This window comes from Tetrao urogallus, assembly GCF_951394365.1.
Source record: "Tetrao urogallus genome assembly, chromosome: 6".
NCBI lineage: Eukaryota > Metazoa > Chordata > Aves > Galliformes > Phasianidae > Tetrao > Tetrao urogallus.
Genome location: NC_136819.1, coordinates 17,677,964 through 17,695,499, shown reverse-complemented (window position 1 = coordinate 17,695,499; position 17,536 = coordinate 17,677,964). Strand labels below are relative to the sequence as shown.

The window sequence follows — 17,536 nt, the reverse complement described above, 5'->3', positions numbered from 1 at the left end:
TTTTTTTTTCTCTGTTCCTTTTTTTGTTTTGTTTTGTATTGTTTTTACAATCAGCACCTTAGCGGCAGTTTTCTCACATACATTTCACCATCACATTCTCCTCGAGCATCAACTTCAACAGCTATGTCCACGTCCCTTCAGCTACTTCCTAAAATAATAATAAAAAGATACATAGCCAAGATGTGCAAATTTTCTATTTGTAGCTAAATTAAAAAAAAAAAATGGGGCATATACTGGAATAAGAACTTCTTTCAAGTACTCCAATTTTCATATCTATTAACTATGGCGTTTTTTTTCATGGTTAGCCTGCTATTGAAAATGTCTAAGGGGCCAAATAGACTGCTTGGTTTTGGGTTTGTTCTCTGAAGCGTGTCCTTTTTCTTTAATAAGCTGTGTTAAAACTGCGACATCAAGGGTAGAACGATTCTTTTTTTCAAAAAGGGGCGATTGCATTATTTTACAAATCATACTGGCCTTACGAACATCCTCTGCAATAAATATTCTTTTTAGCCTTAACTATAAATTATATATTTTAGTGTTTAAAAACCTTCAGTTGTAAAACATCTAGAGACAGTCCTTAAACTATGCGTCCTATACGTGAACCTTTAAGGCCCCTAATTTATAACCGTGTGTTGGCACCAAAGGATTTCTAAACTTCAACTTTTCTATAGAAAAGGATAGGAAGATATCCTGGCAATTTGTGAATGCAATTTCTCTCACTGGAACACAACCTTCGGAAAAAAAAATCACCTTTCCTCTAACACCATAGTTAAATGCACTTGCTTTGCAATTCTGAGTTTGCGAACAAGCACTTAATATATTTCCAAACCATTCCATTAAAAAAAAAAAAAAAACAAAAATTCCCACACAATAAAAGAATGTATTTCCTATATCTAATGGACTGAAAGTGCTTTGAATGGAATGGTTTTAGAATATTACAAACAAACAAAAAAGACTAAACTGTGGATTGAACCTGACCATAATTAGGCTGAATATCTGTGGGGTCAGACCAGCATTTTTACACAGGTAACTACAAAAATATGAAGATTACAAAAATATAATATATTATGTCACTATTTCGGTTTCTCTTTATAATAGAGTATCGTATGAGTAGTACATTGGCCTTTCCCAACAACGCTAAGCTGGAACCCTACAAATGCACAGGCAATCCACAGGCACAAAAAAAAAAAAGATTAACATATAATAATGCTGTATACTAACATACACTAACTTATGGGTTACGTTAACCATTTATAAGGTGAAGAGGATAAAAAAAAAAACTAAGGAAATAAAATAAACATTTACAGATGAATTATAAAGTGACTAAATGCATAAGCAAGCAAGATACAGAAAAGCCTAGAACTGCGTTAAAGTTATGCTTTTTAAAGAAAAAAAAAAGAATATTTCATTTACTATCTAAAAAAACCCTCTTCTACTTTAAAAATGGTTGCTTGGTTGGTGGGTTGGTTTTATATGTAAGAAATCAAATCTAATACCTCCCCTGGAGACATTTTGTGTGTTAATGCCTATTTTTACAACATACAGACAAGAACACTTTAATATAAAAACTAGTTGATTATTATTGTATAAAATCCTCTATTTTTGTAGCACAAACCCCTGGGGGCAATGCAAATACTATTTTTTTCCTTTTTTAAGACAGTTTTTGGGGTATTTTTTGTTTATTTGTTTGTTTGAAGTCACAGATGGAAGGGAGACAGAGCAAGAAAAAATATAACAAGACTGGTTTTCCCTTCTGGTATAAAAATGTCCTGGAGAAAAGGGTTTCTGGGGGGGAGATCCCGATGCTGATTCCTTCTCAGATGCCCTTTCTTTGTCTGCTTCTCTTGCCGAGCAAACCCCTTAGAAGAAGTCCTCTTAAATGTTCACATCTCGCACATCAGTGGGTGTGCAGGAAAGGTCTGCTTCGTCCTCTACAGTCTTTGTTTCTGAAGATACGTTGTGCTGCTGTGCCTGGCGTAGACTGGATTCAAGGAGGGATTCAATCTGTTCTTGGCAGGCTCGTAAACAATCCTAGGGAAGATTAAGCGGGAGGAGAAAAAAGACCCAGGGTCCTTTAGAAAAATACTAACACCACAGACAAAATACCTTTTCTTGAAACGTCACGAGAAGTACAGTCGTGTTATTTGGGAGTGTAGGAAGAGCAATGCTGAACTGTGCAAGGATTGATGAGGCACTCAAACTGCTGCAGAATGCTAACTGGCTCCAGCCTTCAGCAGTAACTCCTGCCATCTTCTATTTAACAGCCTCAGTGAGCAGCTCCACACGTGCTCCTCTGGCAACAATGTCATTTTGCTCCTTGAGTCAGCACACAGAGCTGCGTGCGTGGATGTGGTGCACACTCCTGTAGTGACACGGGCAATAGCCACCCTGCCTGGCAGGACCTTGGATAAGAAAGCTCTTCAACAGAAGTGGCACGCACATGGATGCTTAGATACACAAAACTGAAGCTGCTACTATCTGCAGTAATGGGCAGCTCGGGTTAGCTAACTGATTTCTAACTCAAAAAGCACCTGAACAGAGAAAACTTAACCACTTGCGTGACCCCAGTGTGCAGAGATCTTTTAGAAGCATCACTATGGTGCTGCCACGCTCTCAGTTTGCTACTGCATCCACCTGACAGCTCAGAGAGCTCTTTCCCAGCTTCACAGCCCATGTCTGGAGCTGAGTGCCGACTCTGGAAGGTGCCATGGCTGTGCTGTGCACCGGCTGCGGTTTGAATGGAGAGCAGCAAGTGCCCAGCAGGACCAGGTCTACTGTGGGAAAGGGGAACTTCCCCAGCCATTGAGCACACCACGAGCAGGCACATCCAAGTCTACCTATTGATGCACAGCAATTCCATTTGGAGAAGGCCTGTCAGCTCAACCTGTCCGACCTCCTGCAAACTACGACTGCATTCTTCAGAGCCACGCACATCCACTGCAAGGGCACAGAACTGGTGCCTCAACAGGCACAACAATCCCACTGTTTTGCCAAAATTCCTCCAGCGTGCTGTTTACTCTTATCTATACAACAAATATCGTAAGCTTTTTCCCAACATATTTAACTCTGTGTCTGAAGGACTTTGAAGTTTCCTTTCAGTACTGCCTTTTCTGATTTAACCTATGACATGTGTTAGCCCTTGCGGTGAACCCAGTCTTCCATGATAAATTGCCGTCAAAAGTGTTAGGATGTGCATGACTGAGAATGAATGTTGTTTTCCTGAGAGGGTGACCTGCCTGCTGTTTTCTTTATTTCCCAGTTTCAATTCTGCCTTCATTCAGAGGCTTCTTGTGTGATCTACCAGCTTTTCACTGATTCCACTACCACAAGAATCTCCTCTGCCACCAATAAGGGCACATGGCATTTGGGGTAAAATAAGATTAGAAACCCAAGCAAACAATTCTCTGCGAGGCCTTTCTGAGAGAGAGGGAGGTTAATCCTACCTCTAAGCAGATCAGACCATCAGTTACAGCTCACTGAAAACACATAACCTATGACCTTTCTTGGTTTAAACCCTAGTGTAATATTTCCTCTTGACAGAGACACACAGCGTTTTAAATGACAAAAAGAAACGCCTCATATCCTGAAGTCATGATGCCTTTGGCTCCTGCATTCCTCTGGCCTTCCCACTAAGTTCCCTGTGAAGCCCCTCACCCCTTCCCAAGATATGACAGATCAATCCTGTCTGTGCGGCTGCTGCTCGCCCGTCCTGCAGCATGTACCTCAGTCACACTTGGAATTAGATGTATTAAACAGTACATGAATAGCGGTTCGGGGATTTTCACTTTTACAAATCCGGGCACTTTTTCAGATAATTCTGTTATAACAAGGTACTATGCCCACGGTTCCAAACAGAAGCCAATTTATTTTCAGAGCAAAGCAAATCCTGTTTTCGTTTTTGATGCTGCTATTTGCATATAGCATGTCTGAGTTCTAAAAACCCAAACCATTCTAAAGGATTTCTATAAATACCTATTCTTCTCCCTCTGGAGTTCAGCCGCCAATTCATATCTAGAACTACATCATTTAAAGGTTATTTTTGACCACAGATGTTTTTAATTCCTGTCAAAATCTCACAGTACAGCATGTCAGAACTGCAGAAGATGTTTTAAAGCATTATCCTTACAAGTTTTATGAACGGCAGTCTTGTGCTGCAGGCGATGGACAGTATTTTAAGTGTTAAGCATTTTGTTTCAAACCATTCAAACTAACTCAGTTAGTTACTCAGTTAGTTAGCAGATGAGCGGTTTGTTTGCAGGAATATCTTAGGGCTAGCAAAAATGACTGCGAAATACAAAATTCACCATGAACAACCTAATAAAAGCTCGTTTTCATTCTCAGTACTTCTCAATGCTGAAAAGCAAACACTAAACTTGTGCATTATTCTGATAACTTCTCCCAACAACTTTTCTGCTTCGCTACCCAAATTTTCAATGCGCACAGTTTGTTCAAGGTCATAAACCCTTCCTGGATTAATTAAGACCATCAGTGGAAGAAAAAAAAAAAAAAAAAGGACTTGCTAGCTTAAGTGATGTGCTCAAATACCTTTAACACACAGCAGACATGATCACACTCCAAGGTCAGATACTAAAGGAAACAAACAGCAACAACAAAAAAGAAGCTGCTTGGAAGTCCTTTGTTACTGCCTGACCTGCTCTGGATAGCAAGCACATGTCTGAAGGTGCCTCTGAGTAGGGGCAGGCAGGAGACGAATTCCAATGTGCTAACAGACAGCATGGAAACCCAATCTAATCTAGTTTAGCAAATTTCTGGCCTGGAAATGAATGTCAGGTAAAATTCCATCTGTTTGGATGATGGGGTCAAGAATAGAATGATGGAAGACAGCCCAAGACTTCTAATTGTGATTATCTGACTTCTAATTACCCCTGATCAAAGGCAGAATGGGAAATTGGACTCCTACCAACATAAACATGAACCATAAAGGAATTCCAATCAGGTGATATCCATTTTACTTTAGATTCAGCTTTCTGTGAGACTAAAGGTAAAAAAGTGTAATTATATAACCTGAAATCCAACAGACCGGCTGCTCTAGCTAATAGATAATCTGGGAGAACGTTAGCCATGCTGTTATAATGCACACTCTTAATATTTCAGCCACATCAGTATAAAGGGCTTCAGTCATGTAGGCTGACAAAGGGGAACCATCACTATGGAGTAACAAACTTCACGTGGATGCCAGCTAAATAGACACTGGCAGTAGGCTTACATGGGCCGGCCTTATAGGAAACTCTCTTTGCAAGGGAATCACACTGTGTACAAAACCAAGCAATTTACCCTTTCCAAAGCAGGAGCTGTGAAAGATATTCTTATTCCATTACAAACACAACATAAATCTACATTCAGTATAATTTTATGGTCCTCATTTTCTGTAGTAGTCTCTACAAAAACCTTCCAACTCTAGCTGCGCTAACAAGTAAATATGTTTAGCAGTGGAAGCAAGCTGGAAGATAGTTACTTCCTTTCAAAGGTCTTAGTTCTTCTTTAAGTTCAGGTCGTACAGGTTGTGGCCTTATGACGACCTTGGACAATAGAAAACAAATAAGCATTGGTTTTCTTCTTGCTAAATTTTCTTCTAAAAGAGCTGTCATCAAATAAGTCAAGTCATATAAGGACATGCTCTTGTTCTCTAAGGTGTGAGAGCATCTCCCTGAATGCTCTGTCAGGAATGATTACAACTACCTCTGTTTGAGTCAGATGCTGTCGATAGCAACAGCAAGCCTAGAGTTTTTCCTCAGTACCTCCTTCAGTCACCTTGTGCCAGGAAGAGGCCAATCATACGCTGACCTACCTACACTGCTCCCAAACTCACTGAAAGCATTCCATATACATACCAAGCTGAGCTGTGGGATATTTACAGCATTTAAGGTTTCTATAACATTTGACATTTCAGCACTGGATCCATACTACTTTAGCTGTGGTAACGTAAATGGCAAAAACAACGCACTAAATACTGAGGCATTGTGAAAGTGATCAAAATAATAAGCTGTGATATAATATTTGTCAGCAGTTGTTTCACATCGTTTATCTAACGTAAAATATTCTGCTGTAATTCATTATGATGCATTCACCTTTCCAGAAATCATTCAATCCCGCCAACAACACCCAGTTACACAGAACTAGTTCTGATGGACCTGGACTGATAAAATTCTCTACGGATTTAAATTATTAAAGTGCAAAATTATATAACAACATCTCAAAGATTCTGCCCTAACCACAGAGTTGTCTTTATTTGTCTCATTGTCCAGCACTGGGAGACCTCACAAGAACCTTTTAAAAGCATCTATTTATTGGTCTTCCACATTGTTGCAAAACAAAGCTCAACTCTGCCCCAACTTCACACACCATTATGACATGGATCATTGACTTTAGGTCTTCCTTGTAGGCTCCCTTCCTGGCCCATTCACTCATGAAAGGTTTATTGCTCGCTAGTTACTGATGTGCATCTCCTGGAAGCTGCAGGGCAAAATGAGAGTCCTGTGAGGACCATCTACCTTGTCAGAAAGTCGTGGGACAAGCATTTGTTCCAAAAAGGAATTCAATACCAGCTACTGTGCAGGTCTAGCACGTAATAAACCAAATTAGATCATTAGAACTCTTTTAAGAAGGGCTTTTTCACACCACTTGGCACAATAAAAGGCCTCAAGAATGGTCAAAGATAAGGTCAGAGATACCACGAGGTCCATTTATTGCAATCCCAGTAAGTATTTCCTCGTCTTTAATAGTTTTCTTTTGCACAGACTGCTGTTTAATTACCTACAAGCAAATACGGCTTTTGCAATCGTCCCAACTCGGCTCAGGGTTTCCTCTGCGCTGTCAGATACGCCTCTCAAGAACACCAGAGCTGGACGTGGCGTTCCTATCAGCAAACTGCAGCACTGTAACTGCCGGTTATTAATGGCCGTAACGACAGCACAGAACGGGGACGAACACCAGCGAGCATCTTCAGGAAATGCACTCTGAGGTTTGACCTTTATCGAGATTTACTGCCAGATTAGCGACTGCGCAGCAAGCAGGCATTCGTTCTTAAACTCTAAGGCAGAAGGATCAACTGAGAAGAGTCACTTACCGGATCACATTTGATAACTTGTGATAGGAAATGTGTGAGGCATTGATAGGAGAGGAAAGTGTTAGTGTTCCCCAGATGCAGGCCTTGCACAGCTGCTACCACACTGCCAGCTGCGATCATGGAAGGTGGGTTTGAAATAAATTTAACATCTGTATGAAGAAAGAAGAGGGGAAAAAAAAAAAGAAAAAAAAAGACTGAAATGATTGCTGTAGAAGCCTGCCCATACGCATACGCTCTCTTCTCCCAGCATGGCTTCAGCTGCCAGCTGCTGCACCCAAACGCCGGTGCTTCCCGCTCCGAGCTGCCACAGGCCCCGACCTGCCAGCACTGGTCCGGGCGGGCAGCCCGCTGTGCACGACGCCTGGTGGCCCACCATCACCTGCGGACCTCAGTGTCCCAGCACTTTGCTTGTAATGGTGCAGCACCGCAGGGGAAACCCGCTCCCATTCCCCAGTATTGTGCACCACCAAGCCCTAGGTGTGCTCCGAGCGGAGTCCCTGGGCCGTCTCAAGCACTGACATACAAAGGAATATGGCTTTAATGAACAGCGACATCAGTAAAAAGAAAGGAAGAGAGAGACCGCTTAGCCCTGTCAGGAGGCAGATAATCCATATTTAAATTAAGGTTTCATCTTAAAAATGCTTTGTCTCGACCTAGTCTCTTGTCAGTGGCTGCCATCCATCCCGGCAACAGGGATTTAATGTAAATGTGGCATAACTAAGTGACGGGGGTCCCAAGAATTGGCGGACAATCAGTTACATTCTGATGTGACACCATGCTGACAAGAGGCTGGGCCCCCTTCCAGACTGCAGTGCTGTAGGTCTCTCCACAAAGCCACTCCCATGATTCCTTAAGGGGCTATCTCTGCCATTTAGCATGGTTTGGGTGCGTTTTTTAATAAGAATAATCCACGTTTTAATGCTAAGACTCTTTCCGCTGAACAGGAATGCGTTTGATGTGTGGCAGCGTACACCTTGGAGGGGAATCGAAAAGAAAAGGAAAAAGCGGCGCAAAACAAACATCTGATTTTGTGAGGAAGAAAGGGAAATGCCACATTATACGCGAGAACCTGAGATACATTCCTTCAGCTTTTATCAGAACACAACTTCCTCTGGGCTGAAAAAATATAAACCATCTGTCAAACCCCTGAATGAAATCAAAGGAATGGACAGCTTAGAGAGCTCAGTGGAACAGTGTAAGTATTAAACCATCCATCTCCTTTATTATGGTAAAATAACTTTTGTGACAGTGTTTTACCAGTGCAGCTGAAGTCTCCACCACTCTGTGGAAGTCCCCTCTCTGAATCTGTTCACGTATCTCTGACACTTTGTTGTAGCCCAGACCGGTACCCACCTTCACAAGGGCATTTCGCCCCACACTCCACGAACCTTCACGTTAGAACTGATACGGTTAATTGTGGCCCAGCTTTTGTGATGCGCTGCCAGCAAAAAAGCCAACCTTGGTCTAAAGCCATCACCTGCGCGCCACCGCGTTCAAAGCAAATGTAATTTGCCCCCTTTTCCTAACCCGCCCATTTCAGGACAGACGCTAAGTACACACACCTTGGATCAAGCTCCTGCCATTCCCCCAAATCAAGATAGTTACGGTTGGTTATTGACAACATGCGCCTTCCACAGATGGTCTCCCAGCTGAAACACTGAAAGGCGGTGGCAGGTGGGCTCCAGAAGCAAGGGCCTCCAGCAGGCAAACGTGAATCTCACCACGATTTGGTTTCCAGCGGGGTACGGCGGCAGTGACTTCACGCCAGTACTGACTGCTTTCCACGCACAGGACGTGGCCAAAATGTGTCAGTTTAATGAAGTCTGTCCTGACAAGATCATGTTTGGGATTAATATTTGCGTTCTTCTTTTAAATGGAGCAGTAAACAAGAACATGAATTCATAGTCACACCCTCATTCTTTCCAAGGTGGAAAAGTGATAATGAAGTTTAAATGACCAGTTTGTGTCTGTCCCTATAACCACTCCAGACAAGCAGCATGGACTGCCTTTTTGTTGCAACTCAACAAGGAATTATTTGTGGCAGAGGCCACTAATTTCAGCATATTAATCAGGGGGCCCCTCTCGCCTGTAATTGGATGCCCCCAAGTGAAGAGTGTGGCATCATTGTCAGCCTCCATCGCCTCATCTTGCGCTATTGAGCGCTCAGGAACAAGGGGGCTTCGGTGAGATGAATTAGACCTGACACAGCCACAATGGGGTAGGGGGCCCCATCAATTGAAGCACACATCCCCAGTAGCCTATCTGAGACTTCATCCAAAAAGAATAAACAACTTCAGCGTTGTTAAAAAGAGAGAGAGAGAGAGAGGGGAGGGGGAGGAGAGAGAAGAATGCCAGCCACCCTGAAGGGAGGACAAAGCAGGCATATAGGCGCTGCAGCGCTTTAAAAAAAATTCCTAACAAGGCGAGTCACCCCTTTTCCTTTTTAAATGGAGCAGCAGTTCCATCCGTCTGGAGAGCTGGGGGCTATGAATGAAAATCTTTTCATTGAGGCAAATCAAAACTGCGAACATAAATCACTTGCTGCAAGATGCAACAGGTTCCAACTGGTCACATACCTTGAGACTCCCAATTTTATAAAGGCCAGAGAATAGGAGAATTGTAACCCGGTTGTTTCAAAGCGAGATCTTTCTTTCTCCATTCGAGAGAAGGAAAGCAACAACAATAATAATGGCGATAATAATAATATAAAAGGAGCCCGGTATGTTTTGATAACCAGAGGAACATAATGAAATGCTGAAGCTCCAATATTTGTTGCTATTCATTGTTATGCTTGTATAGAGCCGCAATTCTCCCTCAACGCTGGTCTTAACTTGGGCCAAAAGAGGCCTGCTTCCTTTTGAGCTATCCCTGCCTTGTTCGGCCATGCCAAAGCCCCATTCATTAAGCTCAATTATGTGTTAACTTCAAACAACCCCTGGTAAATTTTTTTTTCTCTTTTTCTCCCAAACCTACCACAGCACAAAGACATCCTTTGGTGAAAATGGATTTCTCGAAACTGAACCTAATCAAACAAATCCACTTCTACCAGCCAGGCAAGCGAAGAGAGAGCTCAGAAGGAATTCCCCTCCACTTCACCTTGCGACGTAACCTTCTCGTTCTGGAGCAGGCACGCATGCACACTCATCCACAAACACTTCCACAGCATTCACCTTGCTAAGCCAACTGGCAGAGATCTTACTTTTTAGGCCAGCATTATTTTGCTGCCTCCTCTCAGGAGCCCCTCCTTCAGGAGGGACACGGGCTGTGCACTTCAAGCAGAGGACATACTGAGCTCACCCCCGAGGCCACTTCAGTGAGTTTCACAGCGTTTCTAATGGACTTTGGATTGGGCCCCACAGCACAGCATCCAGGCAACACAAGGCATTTGCAGTCCATCTAGGTTCATTTTGGCAGGGGGAAATACAACTGCAAAGCAAAGTCCAGATGCTACTTAAGCCACATGTTATATTCACTAGCCAACAAAGAAGTTGTGGGGAAAGCAAGAGGTAGAGAAAATCCCAACATCCAAAAATAACAATAAAAATACAGAGCCCAGCGACAGCCCTTCTGTGTGCGTTTTCCCCAGGAAATATTCCCAACTTGAGTAGGGAGCCAAAGAAGGCCCCAGTTCCGGTGAGCTCAGCACTGTTTTTCAAAAGCTAAGTAGAACTCCCAGAACATGGCTCTCATTTACTGATGCATTCTCCAGCTGTGGTTTGTACCAGCGTTAAATAAAGCCTCTAGATGTGCTTCCTAGAAGGAAATATAACAACACCAACAGTAGATCAAAGTACTGGACCCTTAGCGAGTCTCCAACCTTTGGACTACTCTTGTTTTCATCCCTGTCATTGCCAACACAACAACCTAGGTTAACTGTCCCCATATCCAAGGGGAGGCTGAGGTAGCATCAAAACCAGCAAGTTACACGTTCAGAGTCCCAGCAGCTTTACCTGGTGGGATCTGCCATGGAGAGCATGTCTGATTTTCCCGTGGTGCTTCTGCAGGTGGTGTGAATGCTGCTGGGGGGCTGCACGCCCCAATCCCGGAACAGTGCTTCTGCAGTGGGAGCCGCCCCACCACGCCGGGTGATGCCAGTGCTTATAGACGTCCCATGAGGGCTCGGTTCTGTCTCTGGGCCTCTATCAGTAGGCTCTGTGTAACCCGTGTTTTCTTCTGAGTACCTGCAGATGTCTCTTGAATCTTTTTGCCAAGTCCGTATCTGGAAAACGAGCTCCCCTAACTGGGCTGACCACACATCCCACCAAGGTTTCCCAGGTGCCACTGCAGGCTTGATATCTTCCACACGGCCACTAACAAATATTAGCGTTTAATGCAGCACAGTATCTCCTTTGCACTACGTTTTATCGGTGCTAACAGCATCTGGCATTCCTCTTTACGTGCTACTGCAAAAGAACATTTGCTTTGGCTGCTTTTTCTTCCTTATTCCTTTGCCATTCGTGGATTTGTCTCGTCATACTGACAGCCAAGGCACCGAACGCGCCGCATTTGAGCAGAGGATCTATGTTCCCTCCAGGACTTCTTTTGTCCTGCTCCTCCGCTCCGGTCTGTGGGAACCGCGAGATCTGGAGGACAGCTTTTCCTTCCCGCTCTGCCAGGGTTCAGCGGGTGAAGCCGGCGCACGCACAAACGCACACACACACTCCGCATGCAAACACGGAACTTCAAAGCCGCGGCGCGCACAGGCACGGTGCCCTTGAAACCAACGATCGGGGCCCTGCGGACCCAGCCTGGTGAGCGCCTGCACGGGGCCCTGCACATGGCTCTGCACATGGCTGCGGCGCAGCACGTGGCCGGGGCGCAGATGGCAGCGCCGGGCCCGCGCCAGCAAAGCCTCCGCACCGCGTGGCTCCTGCCACTGCCGCCAGAGGGGAAGAGGCGGCTCGGGAGGGAAGTTTCCAAACCCCCACACAGAGCTGTTCCCTCTGCCTATAAAGTTGTCTTAGGACTGATCCGCAGGCAGGATTTCCCCGTGTGAGCAGTGAGCCTCTTGCTGCCCCAGCACTGATAAAACCCAGTGCGTGGAGGCGATGGGATTGTGCCCTGCAGCGTGCGCCCCGTGCTGCTGCACAGAGAAGAGCGGTGCTTCTCCCCCAGCCAATGCATTCAACTCAGAAGTATCTTCTGAAAACACTTACCTGTGCAGAGTAATCCACCTTCTACAAACAACAAGGGCAATAACCAGGGCTTAAGCTCCCTCCCCACAGCCCCGAGAGCCCACGTTAGCCATAGCCAAGAGCCAGGGCCAGCTGTGCGCAGGGGAGCGACGCGCTTTGCGGAGCGTGCAGGGCTCATACCTGTAGCGCACAGAGCCACAAAAGTCTGAGCATGTTTACGGATGATCTGTTTGGTGTCCTCTGCCAGAGGCATTTTAGTGAGGAAATGTTCAATGAAATCGTGGGGGGTCATTGCAGCCAGATTCCATTTCAGCTTATTCACCAGCAGCAGCTCCATTTGCTGCAAAGACAAAAGGGAGGAAGGGGGAAGAAGAGGAAGAAACGAAGGGAAAGCGCGGTTAGCCCCGGTGGTGCACACGGGGCCGCGCAGCACCCGCACCCCGCTACCCGCGCCCGGCCCGGCAGAGCCCTCCCGCGAGGGTCGGCGCGCCCGGGGCCGGACCGGGCGCCCGCCGCAACCCCGGGGAAGCGCCGCACCCCAAACGGCCGCCAGGGGGCGCCCAAGTCGCGCCTCGCCGCGCCGGCTCCTAGCGGGGAAGCCTCGGCGGGGGGCGGGGGGCGCGGGGATCCGCCGCCGGTCCGCAGCCCCGCGGAGACGGGGCGGTGTGCAGGCGGGAGGATGCGGCCCTGCCAGGCCCCGAGAAAGGGCTTCCCCATCAGCGTGCTTGGTGGGGGGGGCTGTTTCTCTTTTTATTTTTTTTTTTCCTTTTTTTTTTTTTTTTGGCCTGAGGTGATTAAATATGCAATTACCAGTAACTCGTCGGGTCTGATGGAGTTGTCGGTATAAATGCACAGTTTTTCCGCGGTCAGAGGAATCGTTTCCTTCATTTTGGAAGCCACAAACATGCAGGTAGCTCCGAGCAATTGCAACCGGCTTTTCTTGAGGGGTTCGAACGACAAAAATCTGTCCAAATAATTCATCGCCAAGGGGAAAACTTCCTCTTCGCACTTCTGCTCCTCGCAGACCTGCGGGAAGGACGGAGATCGTTTAACAACAAATTCGGCATCGGCGCAGAGCGGCCCGTCCCTCCCCCACCCGGGCCGTGCGGGGCGAGGTTGCGGGGGGAGAAAGAAACGCGGCCGGGAAACGGGGGGAGAACGGAGGTGCGAAGGAAAATGAAAGTCACGGGGGCCAAGCGGGGGAAACGCGGCGTTCGAACGATTCGTGGGAGGAAGGGGGGTCGGCGCGGACGAGCTCGTCGTCCCCGCCGCGGCGGCCCCCAAAACGAACGACGAAAAAAGCACAGAAATGGGAAAGCGCAGGAAAACGCGGGGGCAGCGGGAGGAAGAGGGGGGGGCCGGGCTGCCCCGGGGCTCGGCCGTTCCGCCTTCGCACTGCCCCCCGTTCGCTGCGGTGCCGCGATCCCCGCTCCGCTCGAGACACAAAGGTGGCGTCCAGCCGCATTTCCCCAGACGTCATCTTTTCAAAAAATATTTAAAAATATTTAAAAAATCCGCCGGGCTCCGGAAAAACGCTGAAAACGAAGCGGTGGGGGTCCTTTACCGAGCCCCGTGGCCGGGGTCCGCCGGGGGGGTCCCGGGGAGGCGCCCCGAAGTGGAATTCCCCGCGTCCCTCTCCCGCCCGCGGCGCGGCCGGGCGCGACGTTTCCCAGAGCGAGGCACGGCGCCGCGCTTTCAAAAATTAATTAAAAATAGATCGCGAGCGCCCGGCGCTTCGGAAACGGCACGAAAACGTAGCCCGGCTCCCGGGGCGCCCGCCGGGGGCCCCCCCAAACGCGTCCCGCTCGGGCCGAGGCCCTTTCCGACCCGCTTTTCCCAGGCGACCTTGCAGATCGCCGCCCGGCACAAGCGCGCCTTTGAGGGGTGACCGCAGCCCGAGCTCTCTTCGAGCCGAACAAAGAAACTTTCACCCCGCGGCTCCCCCCGGCAGCGCGGAGCCCCCCGGCCGTGCCCTGCCCGCCGCCCCAGCGGGGTCCCCGGCCCCCCCCGGCCCCGGCCCCGCCGCACCCCCCCCCCTTGGCGCGCTCCCCGGGACTTTCTAATTTTCTCCCGATTAATAAACGCTTTTGCTTTGCAATAAAAGAACAAAGATGGCGCGTAATACTGGCACGGGCAGCGCTTGCATACGTGTACAAGGATATTAATTTAAAATAAAATCCCCGAAAAATAACCGGCAGCCTCTCCCGACGGCCCCGCGCCCGGGGGCTGCGGGGCCCGGGGCGGGCGGCGGCGGGGCGGCGGCGGGGCGGCAGCGGTCCGGCCGTGCCCGGCGCACCTGGCTCGGGGACGGCGGCCCGACGGGTGGCACTGCCGTACCCCGGCCCCGCGCCGCCCGCAGCCGCCGGAGGTGCCGCCGCCGGGCGTGGGGCCGCCGCGCCGTCCGTCCGTCCGCGGTGTCCCGCGGCCGCCGCACCTCGTGCCGCAGTAGAGCCCCGTGCGGGAGGGGGGCGAGGGCAGAGCCGGCGCGGAGGGAGCCCCGCGACATACACACCTCCAGCATCCAAGTGGCGACTATTTTCCTCATATATGGCAAGATTTCCTTCTGCACGCACTTGAAGTAGGACACCGAGGGCGAGCAGGTCTCCTCCGCCTTCAGCATGGTCTGCAGCACCCTGTCATTAAGCAGGTTGGCGTCCAGGTAGGCTCGTCGGATGGTCTCCACCTCGCAGCACAGCAGCTGATGTTCCATGTCTGCCTCCTTCGTCTCGAGTCAGTTCCTCAAGGACTGAGTCAGTCTCTCGCTCGCTCTCTCTCTTCCCCTTCCAGGAGTCCCTTGGATGCTGCTGCTGCTACTGCCGCTACAGCCCTCTGGAGGCTGAAAAACTTTCTAACTTCCAACAAAACTCTCCTGTATAGTCCCTGTGACGTTACTGTTGTTAAGCAGAGATCAAAGCACGAGAGAGAATGAGAAAGAGAGAGAGAGAGAGCCAAAAGCGAGGGGCAGAGCCCTAAAGCCATCCCATAGGCTTCAAGTCCTTCCCCTTTGCTCGGCTTATAGAGCGCAGGGGTTTCATGCAGATGCAAATGAGACGAGGCTCGCTTTCTTCAAGGGCAGGGGAGAGGTGGGGGAAACCCAAATTGTCTCCTCGGTGCTTCGTGCATAATTTTAAAAATGGAGAGAGTCGTGCGGTGGGAGCCGAGCGATGAATGGGGCCGGGCCACACACATGCACGGGCTGTAGGCGCAGGGGAGCGCTCGGCCTTGTTTTACGGGGGGCGAGGGGAGGGGAGCACAGCACCACGCGCTGTGCCCGGCTCTACCTGCGGGCCGCGCTCCGAGCCGGGCACGAGGCCTCGGAGCGGATCCCCAGGGGACAGCGCTCTCCCATTTCCTCCTTCCTATTTTTTTCCTTTTTTCCAGCCCCGCCGAATTCGCTGCAGGCCGCGACCGTAAAGGCGTCGGGGTCTCCCCCGTTCTGCTTCTCCTTCCTTTCCCGGCACCTCTCCCTCCAAGGGGCGCGGGGCAGCGAACGGGAGCAGCCCGTACTCAGCGCCCCGTGTGCAGAGCCGCCAGCAGACACAGCTCCGCCGAGCACAAAATGGTGGCCGGGCCCACGACAGGCCCACGTGGGTGCCGGCCTGTCCGCGTGGGGCTGCGCCTACCTGGAAGCGCCCCGCTCCGTCCCCAACGGAAAGCTTCCTCTGAGCATCTCCGGGCCGGGACGAAGCCTGGGGCCCGCGGGAGACTGCTGCAGCGAAGGCCGGCAGGAGGTGCGGCCCGGGAGGCCCGAGCCATAAGCCCAGTTGGGGCCCAGGCTTTTATGGACAGCCTCGTGGCCGTCGAGGGCACGCCGCAGGGCCACGCGGGATCCGTGCGGCAGAGCCGTGGGGCACGCCGGTGTGCAGCTGCATGCCCACGTCGCCCGGCCGCTGCCCGCACGCCCCGGCAGCGCCGCGCTGACCGCTCGCCTCCGTCTCGCCCCGGCTGAGGGCCGCCATCGGCGCTGAGGGCTGCATGCGGCGGGGCCGGGCCGCAGGGCGCCAGGGCGCGAAGGCGCCCCGCGCCCTTCCGTCGGGCCGCACGCGGGACACGTGCTCCCGCTTTCACAGCCCACGTGGGCCGGGGAGCGGTGACGTTTATAAAGCGGAGCTCGGCCTGCTTGCCGCGCACCCGCGGGGAAGCCGCCGAACGAGCGTTCCCGCAGCCCCGCGCCGCTCGGAACCAAGCGAGGCCGCGGGTCGCCCCGCTCCGTCCGGCCCGGGCAGCGGCTCTCCCCACGTGCGCTCAGTCGGGCCGCTTCAGCGCCGCCTGCCCCCTCCCGCTCCAGGTTCCCGCGGCGCCCAGCGGGGCGCCGGGCTCGGGGCGGGCGGTGCCGCCGGCGGGGAGCGGCGCTGGCGCGGGGGCCGGGGGAGCCCCCGGCTCGGGGCGGCGCGGCCGCAGGAAGCGCCCATTAGCATGAGCCAATGGCGGCGCCGGGCTGTTACCGGGCGGGCCGGGCAGATCTCACCGCCCGGTCCCGCCGACACAAAGGGGACTGGTCGAAAGGGCGAGCGCCGCGGGGCTCCGATCCCCTCTCCGGGCGGCCGACGGCTCGGCTCCGCCCCCGCCGCGCATCTGCCCGGGCCGGGCCCGCCCCGCCGCTACCTGCCCGCCGCCCCAGTGCGGCGGTGCGCGGACGGAGCCGCAGGCGGCCAGCGGCCCACGACGGCCCTAACGGTTGCGGCTCCGCGCAGAGCCGTGCCGCGCCCCGCCGCTGAGGGGCCGCGATCCGCTTCCTTCCCGTCCGCCCCGCGGCGCCCGCGGCCGGGACCGCCGCTCGGAGCCGGCACTTTCTCATGACGTCACCCGGACCGCGCTCGCCGCCCCCGCTGACAAAGGGAAGCGGGGCCCGGCCCCGCCGCGGGAGCGCGCATTCCTCGCGTGCCGCCGGGCCCCGTGGTCGCGCACGGCACGGCCGCGTGTCACGAGGCGGCTCGGTGGCATGGCGTGGCGTGCGGCCGCTCCTCCGGCCGGGAGCCGCGTGCCGGGAGCGGCCCCAGAAGAGCAGACGGCTGCGGGCTCCGCACCCGGCCCTGCGTCTCGGCTCCGGGCGTCGCTGTGCGCCCGCGTGGAGCCGCGCGCTCGGCTTAGGCGCGGGGAGCGGCCTTCGGCATCCGCGGCCCGCCGGCACCCCGCGACCTGCCGGTGCGGCCCAGCCCTCCCCGCTGACGCCAGCAGGCCCGCTTCGGGAAGCTCGGCTGCCGAACGGGAGTGGCGGAGTGACACGAGGGCCGGAGGGACGCACGGCGGTGGGCTCACGTCTGTCGGGCTCCGTGCCGGCTCCTCCTTGGGGAGCAACGGGCGTAGCGCTATG

The 17,536-nt window shown here is 51.6% G+C and overlaps 1 protein-coding gene across 1 annotated transcript; it reads right to left on the bottom strand.

Moving 5' to 3' along the window:
* Nucleotides 1-1,875: 1,875 nt before the first annotated feature.
* On the bottom strand, nt 1,876-14,932 carry CCND1 (cyclin D1; the record flags this gene model as incomplete). The annotated part of the gene is made up of 5 exons (XM_079537813.1): nt 1,876-2,031; nt 7,088-7,236; nt 12,403-12,562; nt 13,033-13,248; nt 14,735-14,932. 5 exons carry the CDS (start codon nt 14,930-14,932, stop codon nt 1,876-1,878), a joined length of 879 nt encoding a protein of 292 aa, XP_079393939.1.
* Between the last annotated feature and the right edge of the window lie 2,604 nt (nt 14,933-17,536).